The 14,977-nt window shown below is 42.9% G+C and overlaps 1 protein-coding gene across 1 annotated transcript; it reads left to right on the plus strand.

Moving 5' to 3' along the window:
* The first annotated feature begins 1,207 nt into the window (after nt 1-1,207).
* Nucleotides 1,208-14,490, plus strand: atxn1l (ataxin 1-like). Its single transcript, XM_019886921.1, has 3 exons — nt 1,208-1,600; nt 5,516-6,687; nt 7,926-14,490. Exons 2-3 carry the CDS (start codon nt 5,638-5,640, stop codon nt 9,276-9,278), a joined length of 2,403 nt encoding a protein of 800 aa, XP_019742480.1. The 5' UTR covers nt 1,208-1,600; nt 5,516-5,637; the 3' UTR covers nt 9,279-14,490.
* The last annotated feature ends 487 nt before the right edge of the window (nt 14,491-14,977 follow it).

Below are 14,977 nucleotides of genomic sequence, written 5' to 3' on the forward strand. Positions count from 1 at the left end.
CCCTTTTAAAGCGCCAGCTTAATCCATCAATATGCGTTTCACTGGATGGAATTTATTTGATTCCTTCGTGGTTTTTGCGATCCTCGGTCACACTTTATACCTGTGGACAAGGGATTCGAGGCTCTAATCCCTCATTGTGTCCGAGGACCGGCAACCCGAGGCCAAGGCCAAGGCCAAGGACTTGACTCCCAAGGCCAAGGCCAAGGCCAAGGAATTGGAAGGCCAAGGAATTGACTCCCAAGGCCAAGGCCAAGGACCAAGGACCGACCTTCGGTCCTCGAGCCGGTCCTCGAGGCCAAGGACCGGCTCGAGGAACACATCACTGATGGTTTGTCACAAGGCAGTCATGCCTCCCAAAAAGCACCCTCTGCTTCTCTCAGCATCTTAATCTTCGAAACCGAAAAGTCATAAGAAAGACATCCTGTAAAATTTGCTGCATTATTTTGGCAGATGGGGAACACTTCTTCCACAAGGAAGCTTCATAAACATAAAACACAAGATTAACATGTATTAAAAACAGCAGTGAATAAAGGTACATAGGCACTGCTGCACCAAATGACGGCTAATATAATACTAACAGAGATACATTCTTTATCTTCTATGAAGAATGACATGCAGCTTACTGAGGCCCCTGGTAGTCAAGGTATACACACCAGAATGAGCAGCACAATGTGCATGAAATTAGTTTCATTCTTTTTCATTGTATTTAATGGTGTCATTACTGTATGTTTTTATAAAGTAATATAGAGTGCTATATTTCTTAAAAACACGATGTTTTCTGGGTGGTGGCAGAGCTGGAAGAGATTAATGGCACTTCCATTCATTTCAAGAAGGAAACATGACTTGAGAAACATGTATGGCGTTACCTGCGTGGTCACAGAATAAATTGAATTTGCATCAATAAGCACTGCTGTATTTAATAAAATATCCACGTTCATTATAAATATTACATTTTAATTGTTAAAAATAAAGTATTTAATAGAGGCTACACATTTAAACATTTTTTTCTCACCTAATCTAATGACTGCGATAATTAGTGTGACGCCCAAACACGCGGGGTGTGGCAACTGTGGATACTGTATACAGTATTTATTTTTGCCAATTGAAAAAAATTTGTAACCGTTTTACGTGAAAAACTCTTATTGTCTTAAATGATAATTGACACCGCCTCAATTTTTTTTTTTCAATACAACTGAGTGCGTGTCAATTGTTCGCGGTATTTCGCTATTTGCGAGCCAATCCAGTCACGATCCCCGCGAATACCACGAGTCCCTCATTACAGCAACCACAAGCTGATAACAATTTAAACTACGAATGGAAAACGTGATGTCATGTGAGTCAACCTAAATAACGTTGTCGATTTCTGACTGAACTGTTAGTTTGAACTATAAAAGTGCAACGGGGCATCTAAATGTACTAAGACACAAAAACATGAGTCACTTGTAAGGCGATAGCATCATCCTGATGACGTCATCTGTGAGCGCCTCCGCTGGCCTTCGAGATGGGCTCGACTTCTGAGCCTTGATTTTTGTCACACATCGCTCATCCTCTCTCCTTATTTCCAACCCTCAGCAAAGTCCTTCCGCGATGACAATTGGAGGTAAGTCTGCTTTACTCCCCTACGTCGCCGTTCCCAACAAGAACACAGTGCGAGTTGCCGCGGCATTTGTGAAGCGATAGGAATCGAGCAGGAGTGGAATTGAGTGAGCTAACAGCCTTAGCCGAGCAGCTAACTAGCCGGAACCAGTGGAACGCGACACGAATAATGAATAATAGGCCTACGAACTCCACTTTTTAAACACCAAAACGCTTAATCGCACTAAACGCTTGAAAGGATGCAATGTAACGTGTGATTTTCGTTATATTAAGTGCTCGTTAAACGCACCCACTAGTAGTTAACGGTGAACAGTGCCTGTGCTGTGTAACGGAGTTCGAGTGACTTTTGGGCTCACTGAGTGTTCCCAGTGAGAACCAGGAAGCCCATCGATGGTATCGTTGGAACATTATTCCTCACACAGATAACTGACCAAACTCACGATTAACTTGTGCCCTTCCCACGAATACGCTGCTAGTTTGTACATGATGACATCCTCGTTTAAAACGATGCGGCTCTGCTTAACATAGCTGGAATATGTCATTGTTGTTTTCGAAGTGTACTTGGAAATCCGTCATGTTATGGGACGTGGTCACATGAACGGAAAGGCTTTGAGCAGTGATGTGATATTGAATTTATGATGTGATTAAAAAAACGAAACTCATGGAAATCATCTGAGTATCTTTAAAGCATTAATTTTTCTTTCGGTTTATAGCTCTATATAGGAGATGTTGAGGAACCTTACAGCCACGTGATTGTAAAAATATGGAAAGGCCATGAGCATTTTGTCACTATGCTTGATATCCACATAAGACAGTGCACCTACAAGAACAAATGTCTATGTGTATAAACATTTTCCTCACTACTCCTGCTACTTTTGACCAACTCAAATGTAATTAAACCTTACTTGTAAACAATTGAGCTGTACTTGTAACTCCTAGGCCCAGCTAGTTGGTAGGTGTCACACACTAGTAACCTGCTGGACCCGAGCAAAGTGCTTACTAGTAATTTTGTGTGCAGAAATCTAAATTCTAAAGCAGCTATTTTGAAAGCCGTTGAAACATTGATTTGATATCCTTGAAATCCCACTTAACGTCTATGTACTAGTATGCTCTTTGTCTTCATGAGTAGGACAGTTGCATGTAACAACTGAGGCAAAACTGCACTAGTTGATGTCTGAATGCTACTTGTACTACCAGGGAAGTGCAAGATGTGTCACATATCCACTAATAGAATTCAGAACAAAGCCATTTGTGCATTTATTAGTACCGGTAGTTGTTTTTAATTCATTATTCAGCACCCCAGTCGGATATTCTATAAATGCTTAAACTTGAAGCCAGAAAGCTGTTTGAGCATTTGTTCGTTATCCTTGATATCCATCTTAAATTCCACTGTACTGCTGTCCTCATTAGTAGGACAACTTGTTGTTGTTGTTGTTAGTGAGCCAACACTTGCATTAGTTCAGATCTGCACAACATTTGCGCTTCTGGTAACGACGTGCATGACTCAATGTTAACTGGTAGTTTTTTTTTTTTTTTTTTTTTTTTTACGTCATTAGTCGTACCAATGTCATTCTAAACACAAACAAAGCACCAGAAACATTATGATAAAACACACTAATGCTCACATTGTGTAATAATAACCATTTGTTTATCCATCCATCCGTTTTTACTTTAAACTTTCTTTATTTGGGCCTGAAATTTATTTTGTGCTAAAAAATGAAGACATTTGTGACTGCGGGTGCACTCGTGATGGATTCAAAGTTAAATACCAAATGTTGTTGATGATAAGACGAGATAATCGATTTTGTGTGATCCTTCTGAAGAGAGCAAAATGTGAACGGTGAACATAATGTTGTTCATCTGTGGAATTCTAAGTCAAAGTACTAATAGAGGTACGACAAGCTAGTGTACCTGGTCAGTTACACAGCTGTTACAGTACATAAGATAAGATAACTTTTATTTGTCCCACACTGGGGAAATTTGCAGTCAAGACATGCTCATTATTGCATGTGATAGAGAGCAATATTGTTCGTAAAAATGATTGTGTAGCATTCAGCAGTCCAAATGCAATATTACAGCCTCTGAATTGTGATGCTTTACTTTCACCAAAACAACTGCAGCATTCTAAAATAGGACTTTTAACCTAATAAGCTGATGGATTTTTTTCAACAAGACAAATGATGACTTCAGTTGTACCTTTTTTCTCAAGTCAGTTGCTAGCATAAATAGTTATTACATCCTTCCTATATGTCCTGATTATCATATCAATAACAGAGTGATGAAAAGGAGAGTAAGTGGCTGCAGTTCAGATCTGGTGCAGAATTGTTGTCTTTGTCTTTGAGGATAAACAGCTGTGCCAGCACTCCAACAGTGACATCATTGTGACAGCATCATCTTTTACTGACCATGTATGATTCATTCCAAACCCCAAATTAAATAAACATACATGGCAATTTTCCGCGGATCCGCGGAAATCCGCCGTTTTATTTCTTAAATTGATCATTTTTGTGAATCGTCTAAATCCGTTGAGAAAATTTTAGGGACGGTCAGGTACCTTATCGTCGAGTTTTCACGAGCTCTCCCGAACAGTCTCTCCGTTTTCCGTTTGTAAACAGCCCTGCGATTGGACGTGTATGAAAGCTTCAACTAATCAGATCACTGAAGGCATTATTTGTTGCGGAAGTCTTAGCTCGATTATAAACGGCCCAGCGATTGGTTAACTACAAGCGATTGGACCAATCAAATTGCATGTAACATATTGTTTTACCTGATTCATGGCGGCCTGTTCGTCTCGCAAATTCATTGTTCTGGGATCGTTTTGAGCGGAATTATGAAATTTTTGACGAAAGATCAGGAGTCTTTAATCCTAGAAATTGACTCAAATGTCAAGAATAAATTCCGATTGGACTGGCTTGACAGAAAAGTCACTGTAAAGGTTAAAATTGGTTCCAAGTTCGACGAAGTTACAGAAGCTCTTGGACAATTTTTGAAGAAACCAGACGTAGCGCTTATTGTGTGTATTGGAGTGACTTAATTAACTATGGCTCCCGTGGATGCATGGCACTGACAGATCATGCAACAAAAGTGAAAAAACATGCCGACAAAATCGCCATTCGACGGAGCAATTATTCTTTGGGATCGGCATTTTTCAAACAAACTTAGTCAGCGGATACAACTAAAGACGTTACGCGCTGGGGTACTTTGGCTGAACCAAGCAACGAAATCTGCTCCACTGACGCCCCTCGCCGATAGACAGGTACACTCCGAGGTACATACTTTTTTATTCAAATATACGAGGATGATAGTTTCAATTTTATTTGGTATGCATTTGTAGCAACAGCATGATAACATTTATTTGTTTTGAGTTGCGTTTTATATTCATATTGATAATTCACGTTTTGTCTTGGATAATAAAGCACGGTTAGGCATAATAAATTGTATGCATAATAAATATTCACTATCACTGTATGAGGTAAAAATCAACAGCTTTTTATCACATTTACACAACACTTTATGAATACAAGTCATGAACAAATCTTAAATATGGCAGGGAATGTGTTTACTTTTTTAGTTTTGATTTTGAGCAACAAATTTGGAGTTACATCTTGGTGCTCACCAGGAATGCATAGGCAAAATTGCACAAATTTTCACTTGAAAATCTTGGGATTTTTTTTTGTTCAATTTTCAAACTGTGTAAATTTAATACACTTCATCTTCAGAGTGTTTAGTGCCACTTTTGTAAGTAACCACGCCCCCGTCCAGGCCACGCCCTCGTCCAGGCCACGCCCCTTCCGATTTTTTCATCACTCGCCATTGCCATGTATGAATAAAGTCATCTGAGACAGCCATTTTGTAAATGTACCCCCAGAGAAGACATGATTTTGTTCTCCCGCTCATATGTGCTTTGTTTTGTTCTCAGGAGAATTGCCAGCGGAAGTCAGCCCGGGGATTTCAGAGCTGGTGCCTGCGTGGCCCGACTGGCTTGCGAGTGTCTGCCCCTGCGGCGTTCAGTGAATTTACTTTGTCGGACTCAACGTCGCGATGAAACCAGCTCAGGAACGCAACCAGGAGTGTCTGCCACCTAAGAAGAGGGACCTCCCTGTTCGTAACTGTGGCGGCACTGCAGGGATACCAGGAGTGGCGTCTACCATTGAAAGAGGAGGAGGAGGTGTGGGTGCCAGCGGTGGAGGAAGCGCTGTTGCAGAGGATGAAGTGGGCTCCATCTCGAACTGTGCAGCCAACAGTGACTCTCAGGGAGGTCCTCCGTCCGGGGAGTGGCTGCGAGCTCAGCCAGGACTTCACTACGGCGTGGACACTTCTGAGGGCATATCAGCAGTGCCAGTAGACCAATACAGTATGCTTTATAAAGTGGCTCTACCGTCTGTTACATATTCGCCCACCAGTCCTCACACAGTGTTAAGCCACATCTCTCCAGCCTACACTGTTCACTCGCCCCTCCTGCAGCATCCGGGCCTTCCGTATCCTCCTCTGGGCTACACGCAGCTCCCTCATTCCTCCCTACAGTTCGTCAGCTCCCCGTATGCGGCGGTACCGTACGCTTTGCCCCCCGGCTTTGTCCCCGGTTCGTTAATTTCACCTTCAGCGACCATCTCTCAGGCCCATGCCGTGTCGCACCTTGTCCCTTACCAGCCTGTCATACAAGAAGGTGTGGTCTCCCCACCTCCTCAGGCTCAGGTAGCCACTCATACCTTTGCCAAAGTTTCTGCATCCGGCAGCGTCCCGCTGATGCTGCCGACAGAGCAGGCCGCCCAGCAGCAACTCGGCGCTGTCAGTGTCTTGTCCGGCGCAGAGCTCAGCTCGCGGGGCATGCCGGTCTTCTACCATCCTCAGGGTGCTGCCAGAGCCGCCGCCGCCTCCAGGGACACCCACAGTGTGCATCAGGAAAAGGAGCCAGAGATAAATGGAGGGGATAAGGACCGCGGGGGCAGGGAGCTTGCGTTGGACTCGCTCTACCCCATCAGGAACACGCGAGTACAGCAAGTAGCCGCCCTACCCGGAGCGCACGAGACCAACCAGAAACGCAAGCTGAGCTCACCCGGCCATCGCAGCACTCCAGACAGTGACCTCGAGGTGAGTCATCTAAAACAGGCATCCATTATGACACAGACTTCATTCTCAACTTTTTTGTTCAGATACAGTAATCCTTTATTCGTCATTATTTTAACTTCTACATGAAATGCATCCATTCACTTTCTGTGACGCTTGTCCTCATTAGGGTTGAAGGGGGGGATAGCATGTCCTAGCTGTGTTTGAGTGAGTACACCCTGGACTTCAGTCTCCAATGAAACTAATAGGCATGCAGAGTAATTTGTTAGCCCAAAAGGTTGAAGCAAAATCCCTACCCGGAAGCTTTGCACAGATAATTTTTCCACATAGAGGAAGTGCTAATGCAATCACATGCACCCTTCTGTGAAGGAATAGATTGGTACGTTGGTGGCAAACCAGGAGCAAAGATTCAGTAAAAGACAGATAATCCCCAAAGTTTGAGATAATATCACACTTTACAAGGAAGATGATGTATAATATGCACCACAGGAACAACTCTATGATTCCCAACACAAGGTAACACATTGATGTTAGGTGTTTTTGTATAATCTGCCATCGAATCAGTCAATGATAGACAGAGCCGCCTTTACACTTTTAATGGCTTTGTTGAACACATAATAAGCTGCGTCGATTGGCACAGATGAGCTGTTGATGGCCACAAATCAACCCCAGTCTCTCAGCATGCAGATGGGCTAACACATTGATATATCTCTCTGGGCTAGGGTAAAATAGTTTAACAGTCAGCCAACTCTCCATGGGGATTTGTTGACGCCCACGTCACTCACCAGGCCAGACACTACCTATAAAAGCCTTACACAGTCAGTAACAGATATGAGAGTAGATCTAATATGAGGATGCCAAATGGACATTTATTCTTTGTGAAACCAGGAGGGTAATTGAAAACTGTTTTTTTTCATTTACAATATAGACAGAGGCAATTTAGCTTCAATGTCTTTTCCAAGGACACTTTGACAGCAGGCAGTGAAAGCCGGGATTTTAACCAATGACCTCCTCTACCAACCGCTGTCCGATGACATAAATATACCCGCACCTCACCTGCTTCTGTTATTGTGCTTAATAATGCAAAATAATTTTGTATTAGATTACTCAATTCATCGACAGGATAAATGGTTGAATACTCTATTCTACTTTTGGGGCATATTTGTTCTCAAGAATGTTGCTTCTAAATGGTCTCACCTTTCGTGCTGTACAAGTTGAATACGTTTTAATTATTGATGTATTTTTTTTCAATGTTGTTCCAGGTGCAGCAGGTGGTTGGCAGTTTGACCTCCTCCTCCTCCTCGTCCTCCAACCAAGATGTCAGCGGAGGGCGTAAAGAGGTCTCCTTTGCCCCCATGAATCTGTCGCAGAGTATGCAGCGAGCCAGAGATGTCCACGGAGAAAACCCGGCTCTCGCTTCTGGCCAGTCCGGGTACCTGGTCCAACCTGTAAGCTACGGTGAGCCCAGAGTGAGTGGACTGCAGCAGCAGCAAAAACAACATGCAGGTCCGCCGTCCCACGCTGTCATGCTAGCCAATGGGCAGCCGATGCGCGTCCCTGTGGAGTATCACCCACAACCTCAGCAACAGGCCAATGACAGCTCTCCTAAGTCCTCCCTTAAAGCCTCAGATCTTTCAGGCCGGGCGTGCCTCCCGGAGAGGGCCGTGGGTGAGCCGGTCATACCTCAGCAGCAGCCCCCCGCTGAGGTGACCCAGGTCTTAGCTCCAAGCACTGTCCCCGGACCAGCCACTGCCAACCCGTCACACTTCATGAAGGGCGCCATTATCCAGCTGGCCACTGGGGAGCTGAAGCGCGTGGAGGACCTGCAGACTCAGGACTTTGTGCGCAGCGCCGAGCTTAGTGGGGGTCTGAAAATCGACTCAAGCATGGTGGTGGACATTCGCGCCAGCCAGCAGAGGCCCGATCTCGTGACGCTGCACTTTACTGTGGGGGAGCAGCAGAGCAAAGTGACCATTGATGTACCCCCGGAGCACCCTTTTTTCGTGTTTGGCCAAGGCTGGTCATCCTACAGCCCGGACCGCACAGCACAGCTTTACGGCCTGGCCTGCCATCAGATGCAAGTTGGGGATGTGTGCGTGTCCATCACACTGCAGCAAAAAGCCGCCGTGCAACACCATCACCCCCAACAGCAGAATGTGGCTAGGACTTTGAGCAAAAGCGCTTCTGCGTCTGAACCCGTTCAGCAGCTCATGGGGCCGCCCGCCCCGCAGCACTCGCGTCCTCAGACTCATTTCAGGACAGAGCGCATGCACAGAGACAGGCAGAGGGAAGCAGAGAAAGACACGGCGGACAAGGAAGAAGCCACACACCACCCCGAGCCCCACGTCAGACCGAGTCGGACCTCGGGCGAGCACCCCAGGAGTCAGAGCGGCTACCAGTTGCACACGGATGCCTCTGCCTTGGCGGGTGCCGCCATGGGGGCCGTGCTGGGTGCTTCTCAGAGGCGCTGGTCCTCACCTGGCCTCCAAAGATACAGTATGAAGGGAGAGCATGGCGCCTGTCCACAGATCAGCACCTCTGGACACATCCGGCCCTCCTTTATCCCCCAAGAGGTCAAACTGTCCATCGAAGGACGCTCCAATGCAGGGAAGTAGCAACGCCGGTCTGTGGAAATTAGGGCTGAACGATTAATCGAAATTAAACCGACATCACACTGATTTAGAATGCATTACAGTCGCATTCTACAACATTGTTTCTAACTTACCATCCACAGTCATGGTTTCGTGGAATGAACTGCACACACTGCAACCTTGCCCAACATACTCATTCTACAAGATGGAACAAATCTATGTCAATAGCAATATTTAGCTCAGATTTATTTACTAGATAATGCTTTTTGCTGTTTGCTTTTCTTAATTCCCCTTTCCGATTGGCTAGCTAACAGTCAATTAGAGTGATCAGTTATCACAGACACCCAATGCCATTTTGCATATACAATTTGGCAAAAACTGCTCACCGATTAACAGTTTATTTTTTCAACCCATCTAAGAAGCACAATGACTGGAAAAAGCAATTTCTTAATCCTTCACATGCACAAAAACGGAACTGATCGACTATCTAGTCGCAATTGGTAAACAGAAATAATAAACACACATTACCTGGGAGAGATTTTTAAACAGTTTTTTATGACAGAACTTTACCTGTCCAAAAATTAAAAGCACATGAAAGTACATCTATATTACCACAATTTTATCTACCACCTTTTTATAGAAGGAACACATTTTGCCCAGAAGTAACATCAACATACACGAAACACAGCACTAACAAAAACAATTCAAGTTTCATTACATTGGAAAAAAATGAAGGTTGAGGGTTAACAAAAATTGCCATGAAAATCTGAGCAAAAAAATATTCACGGGTAAAGTTCTGCAGTATAAACAATTGAATTTGCCCCCAATCATTGGGTTATCATTTTAAATACACGAGATAAGGACCTTGAAAAACTAATCTCATGTTAAATTGCAACCACAATACTTTGGAATTGCAATTAGATTGTATTCCAAAATCGTTCAGCCCTAGTAACAGCTGTGGAGGAGACCTTTTGCGGATGGAGAAAAGAGTGAGAATGTAGCCTGAGAATGTTGAAGATTCTTTGCACATCCAACTGAAAAAAATATCTATATCTGTATCTTGTTCTGGCTCCACGTCACTCGCCCTAAGGGAGAAGTTTGTAGTTTCCAGGAATAGTCCTCGTACACTGCATTTCTCCTCCCTCTGTCACCACTTCCTCACTGGAGGTCACCACCTCTTTTGGGAACGCCCCGGCTTCCTGATTGGAATGCACTTGGACGACTCCAGCTTGCGTTTGGAGCCCTCTAATCTTGAATCCATTCCTGACGGCCGGCGTCTGTTGCGCGACGCTGACACACGAAGCACAGCGCGTTCCGTCGCTCGTCTTACAATCCAACTTGTGAAGAATCAATCACGCCCTCTTTTTGTCCACTAACACCTCCGTGTGTTTATGTCTGTCTATGTGTGCTTAAGTACAACAAACTGGAATCCGTGCTTTATTCATTCCAGTATCGTCAGCGAGTCCACCCTACCTACTCATCTCCTCGATGAACCACAGAGACCTCCTTAAACAGCAGACTGTGACCTTGGGGAATGACCCAGAGAATCACGTTTGCCTTTGTCTCGAGTCTGCGCATTTACCAAAATTTAAGCAATAGAGCCCGCAGCGGGGCCATCCTCATCAGATATTTTTCCAAAAAAAGCCCACCTTGTCTCACCCCAACTTAAATATTGATGCACTATTTCCATCCTCCATTTTCTAAGCTTGTTGATTCCCCATCTCGCTGATGTTTGATCACATTTTTGTATTTTCCTCTGTTTGTCCGTGGTTAATTAGTCACCAAACTTTTGTCTCACAGCACGCGAAGGGAATATGCTTGGAAAACTGACATGCGTTCAAAAAAAAAATCTGTTTACAAATTAGCCAAGATGAATGCTGCAGTTTCCTCCTGCTCACTGAAGATGTAAGTGCAATTAGAAGACACGGAAACATGCAAAGGTTTTAGTAATTAGGCAGCACATCATACACGCAGAGACATTCCGACTAAAAAAGTACGACTTCCAACTGGCTGTTTCGCTTTGTGTTGAGCAGCAAATATTTAAGTTAAAATGTCTGGCCTCTGGCCTCATCTAAAAAAAAGTAATCTACAGGGTGTCTCTTAAGTCAGGACACTTTAATATTTTAAGTTACATTTCCAACATTCCATTGAATTAGAATACAGTGTTGCCCACATATTCACATTTTTTTTCATGGGAGTAACCTACCCTCTAACAAAAAAGTGGTGCTTTGGTGGTATCTTTGTGCCAAGGAACTATGTTGAAGCGATGGTAGGCGTTTCCTTTAGTTATGACATATCCCTATCTAATAGAAAAATGTCGTGCTTTGGCACCATTTTGGGATCAAGGAACTGGTAAATGGGCTGTCACTTACAGTACAAAGCGCCTTACACGGTTTCCTTATTTACTTACTGATGACGCAACATAAAGAGCAACTGGGGGTTCAGTGTCTTGCTCAAGGACACTTAGACAAGGTGGCAATGGCCAGGGATTGAATCCTGAACCTCTGGGTTGGGAGACGACCCCTCCACCACTGAGTGTGGTGTGCCAAAAGTAGTGCTGAGCCATCGTCTTGTTGCATATATGGGCAATTCACCAAGTACTCAAATAGTAGGGGGAAACACCGTATTAACGTCTTTTATATAATTTCCAACATTTGTTAGGCAAATTGTTGATGCCTTTTGCAAAATTCAGGTAAACTCAATGCAATAACTCAACATTGCTGTCAGTTATATGTCCCGACTTCAGGGACGCCCTGTATGAGTGATTTTGATGCTATTTGCAATACGGCTGCCTTTTTTTTTTTTTTTTTACTTACACACGCCGTCTTCTATGCAGTAAACACAGCAGGACCGCTCAGCCGATTGCTAGTTTGCTCTGCCGTTCTTCTCTCCGCTTGTCATTGTGGATGTTAAGCAGCAGCTGGGCAACCAACCTGCACTAGAATACGTGCTCTCGCTTGCCATGCAATTCTGAAAACAAATAAAACCTCAGAGGAACTCTTCAGAAGAGGCCAAAAAAAATGTTTTAACCCGCATATGTTCGTAATATATAGTAATAGTGTTCCCAACCTTTATTCAAGCATAGCACATTTTCTGAGAAAGTTCTCACAGTACACCATCAAAAACAAAACTCACAAGTATACTCAACTCACAGAAACTTAAAGATGTCGGGCTGGGGGGGGGGGCAATTACAGTGCACTAAAACCTTTAGAGGTGACCTTAATATGACCTCCAAAACTTTGAATGTACATATCCAACAATTGTTGGAAATGTTTCAGAAGCTCAATGACAAAAATCTCTAACAGGTTTTTGATCCATGAATGGATCGATACATTACCTGGTTCCATTATAATTGGACATCAAGACACCTTGAGCAGTGATTCCCAACCTTTATTGAACCAAGGCACATATTTTAAGTTCGACAAATCGCACAGCACACCACCAAACAGAATTGTCACAAAAAGAGGATACATAAGTCATAAGTCAATTTCATACTTTTTGCCATCAAAGTTGCTGGCATCGATAGGACAAAGATACATTTAATTTTTATCAATAAATAAATTGTATCACCAATGAAGTAACATTTGATAAGTTCCCGCAGCACACCGTTAGAGCTCTCACGGCACACTGGTTGGAAATCACTGTTTCATCTGAAATTTTCTTTGACAGAGGGGGCGCGCAAAGTCCCCATACGAACGCCAATGATTTATATGTCAATAGAAAATAATTTTTAATGCCAGGTTTTTTTATTTGGTGGGCAGCAGAAATATCACCCTGCGCTGCCACATATATCGCACATGCCAGAGTCTGCCACTAGTTTCGAGGTCCAATTAAGTTCACTTTTCAAGTGTGTTAACTTTAATTAACTTTTTGTGAGTAGAGTATACTAAAATTATGGTGATGTCGTCTTCGTTTACTTACTGTGTGAAATGGGCCTGCTTAGCTGAAAACAAATCTATTCTGTTATGTGAATGACGGCTGTATAAATGGAGAAACGGATACATTGTTTCTGCCATCTATGCATTGTTGTCACAAAATAATTTTGGAATCAATATATAGAGTAAGCTCAATATGATTTAAGGCCATTATGCAAACAGGTTTATGAAATTGTGATTTTTGCAAGACTTTGGAAAAACCAAACATAGGCCCGTTCGGAAAACGTTTCCCCACCCCTGATTTAGTGTCAACAATCACAAGGTATTCATCCCATTTCAGGGCGCGAGCTTTGCCGCCTCTATCTTTACCTTTTGGCCACCGGGGGCGCTCTGTTATGTTGTTGTTGTGCCACGCCAGCCTTTTTTTTTTTTTTTTTTACTTGTGTTGACATGGCTGACGGTGTGTTGCTGTGAGTACTTGCACTAAATATCCCCTTCTTGGCAGTGTTGTCGCTGTCGTTTGAAGAATCGCAGGGCCAAAAGTCCTTTGCGCATCTATTCGAGATCCTGAGGTCTATGTACTAGAATGCTATTTGTCCTCACTAGTAGAACTTTGGAATACAAGTCAGACAAGTCCAAGGTACTCGGGAAGAAAAACTGCACACCAGTTGACATCTACATGCTACTAGTCAAGCGCTAAATGTTCGGAGAATTGTATTTGAAGATTTATATTCTTGCTATTTTTTGTTCGGTGTTCTGTAAAGCGCTTTGTTACCGCTGCAGCTGTTCTGAAAGCGCTATATAAAGATGTATAAAGGTCAAAATAAGCTATTCGAATCGTCTTTGAATCTAAATCTGCTTTCTTTTTGATAATTTGACATTATTTCCAAGATATTACTCAAGTAAATATCTGTTACATACTTTGTAAAAAAAAAAAAAAAATGGGATTCATTGCCGCTGTGGAAAATTGTGCGACTAATTTGTTGAAAAAATTTTAATCGCTTGACAACACACACAATTTATATATGCGTTTTATAACGTTCCTACTCTCTAGCACGCGAGTACAATCTTGAAGTTTCGGCCTTTATTTGGTCTGCTCCCAGTGTGCCGAGTTGTCTTATTAGTGAGGACAAAGAGCGCAGTCGTACATGGACCTTAAGGTGAACATGGAATAAATGCTCAATCACTTGCCCGAGTTGTGTGCCGTTGTCATACACGAGCTTTGACCGCAATTGTTTGATGCCTTAACTCCCGCTTTGTACAATACATGTGTGTGTTTGTGTGTGTGTGTGTGTGTGTCTGTGAGTGGTGGTGGACTTCCCAGAGATGAATTTTGAGGAAACAAACAAAAAAACAGAACAGTTTCTAGTTTTAAAGATGTATTTTTCCCCGATTTTGTTTTTCTTATTTTGGGGGCAAAAAATGACACTGCTTTGTATGTGAAGTTGTGATGTGTAACTGCGTAAGAAAAAAAACAAAACAAATGTATTTTTTATTTTTTTTTTCTCCTCCCCAAATGCCTAAATCTGCAAAACATATGCAAAGATGTAAATGTAACATTCAATCCTCAAGTATAATCCAGGTCGTCTGAACTTTGTATAATGACTTTTACTATCGTATGGTTGTACCGATATGTATTGATCGTTTATCAAAAGCCTTATAGAGTTGTCCACCCAAAGTGCACCCTTAGAACTACCCTACACCTACCTGAATTTAACAAAGCATTAATATTTCTATTTTCTTGTTTCTTTTTTTTAATTATTATTATTTGTACCCTTTTATTGGATAAATTAGATTTGTACTGTATATTTGTACCTCTGTGAACTACTTAGGCCGTTTTTTTTTTTT

The sequence above is a fragment of the Hippocampus comes genome, unplaced genomic scaffold (assembly GCF_001891065.2).
Source record: "Hippocampus comes isolate QL1 unplaced genomic scaffold, H_comes_QL1_v1.1 scaffold261, whole genome shotgun sequence".
Classification (NCBI taxonomy): Eukaryota; Metazoa; Chordata; class Actinopteri; order Syngnathiformes; family Syngnathidae; genus Hippocampus; species Hippocampus comes.

Bases quoted from the DNA above. Each gene is read 5' to 3' on its own strand.
- atxn1l (XM_019886921.1), top strand. From the start codon at position 5,638: ATGAAACCAGCTCAGGAACGCAACCAGGAGTGTCTGCCACCTAAGAAG. The intron at 6,688-7,925 runs GTGAGTCATCTA...ATGTTGTTCCAG, and splicing joins CTCCAGACAGTGACCTCGAG to GTGCAGCAGGTGGTTGGCAG.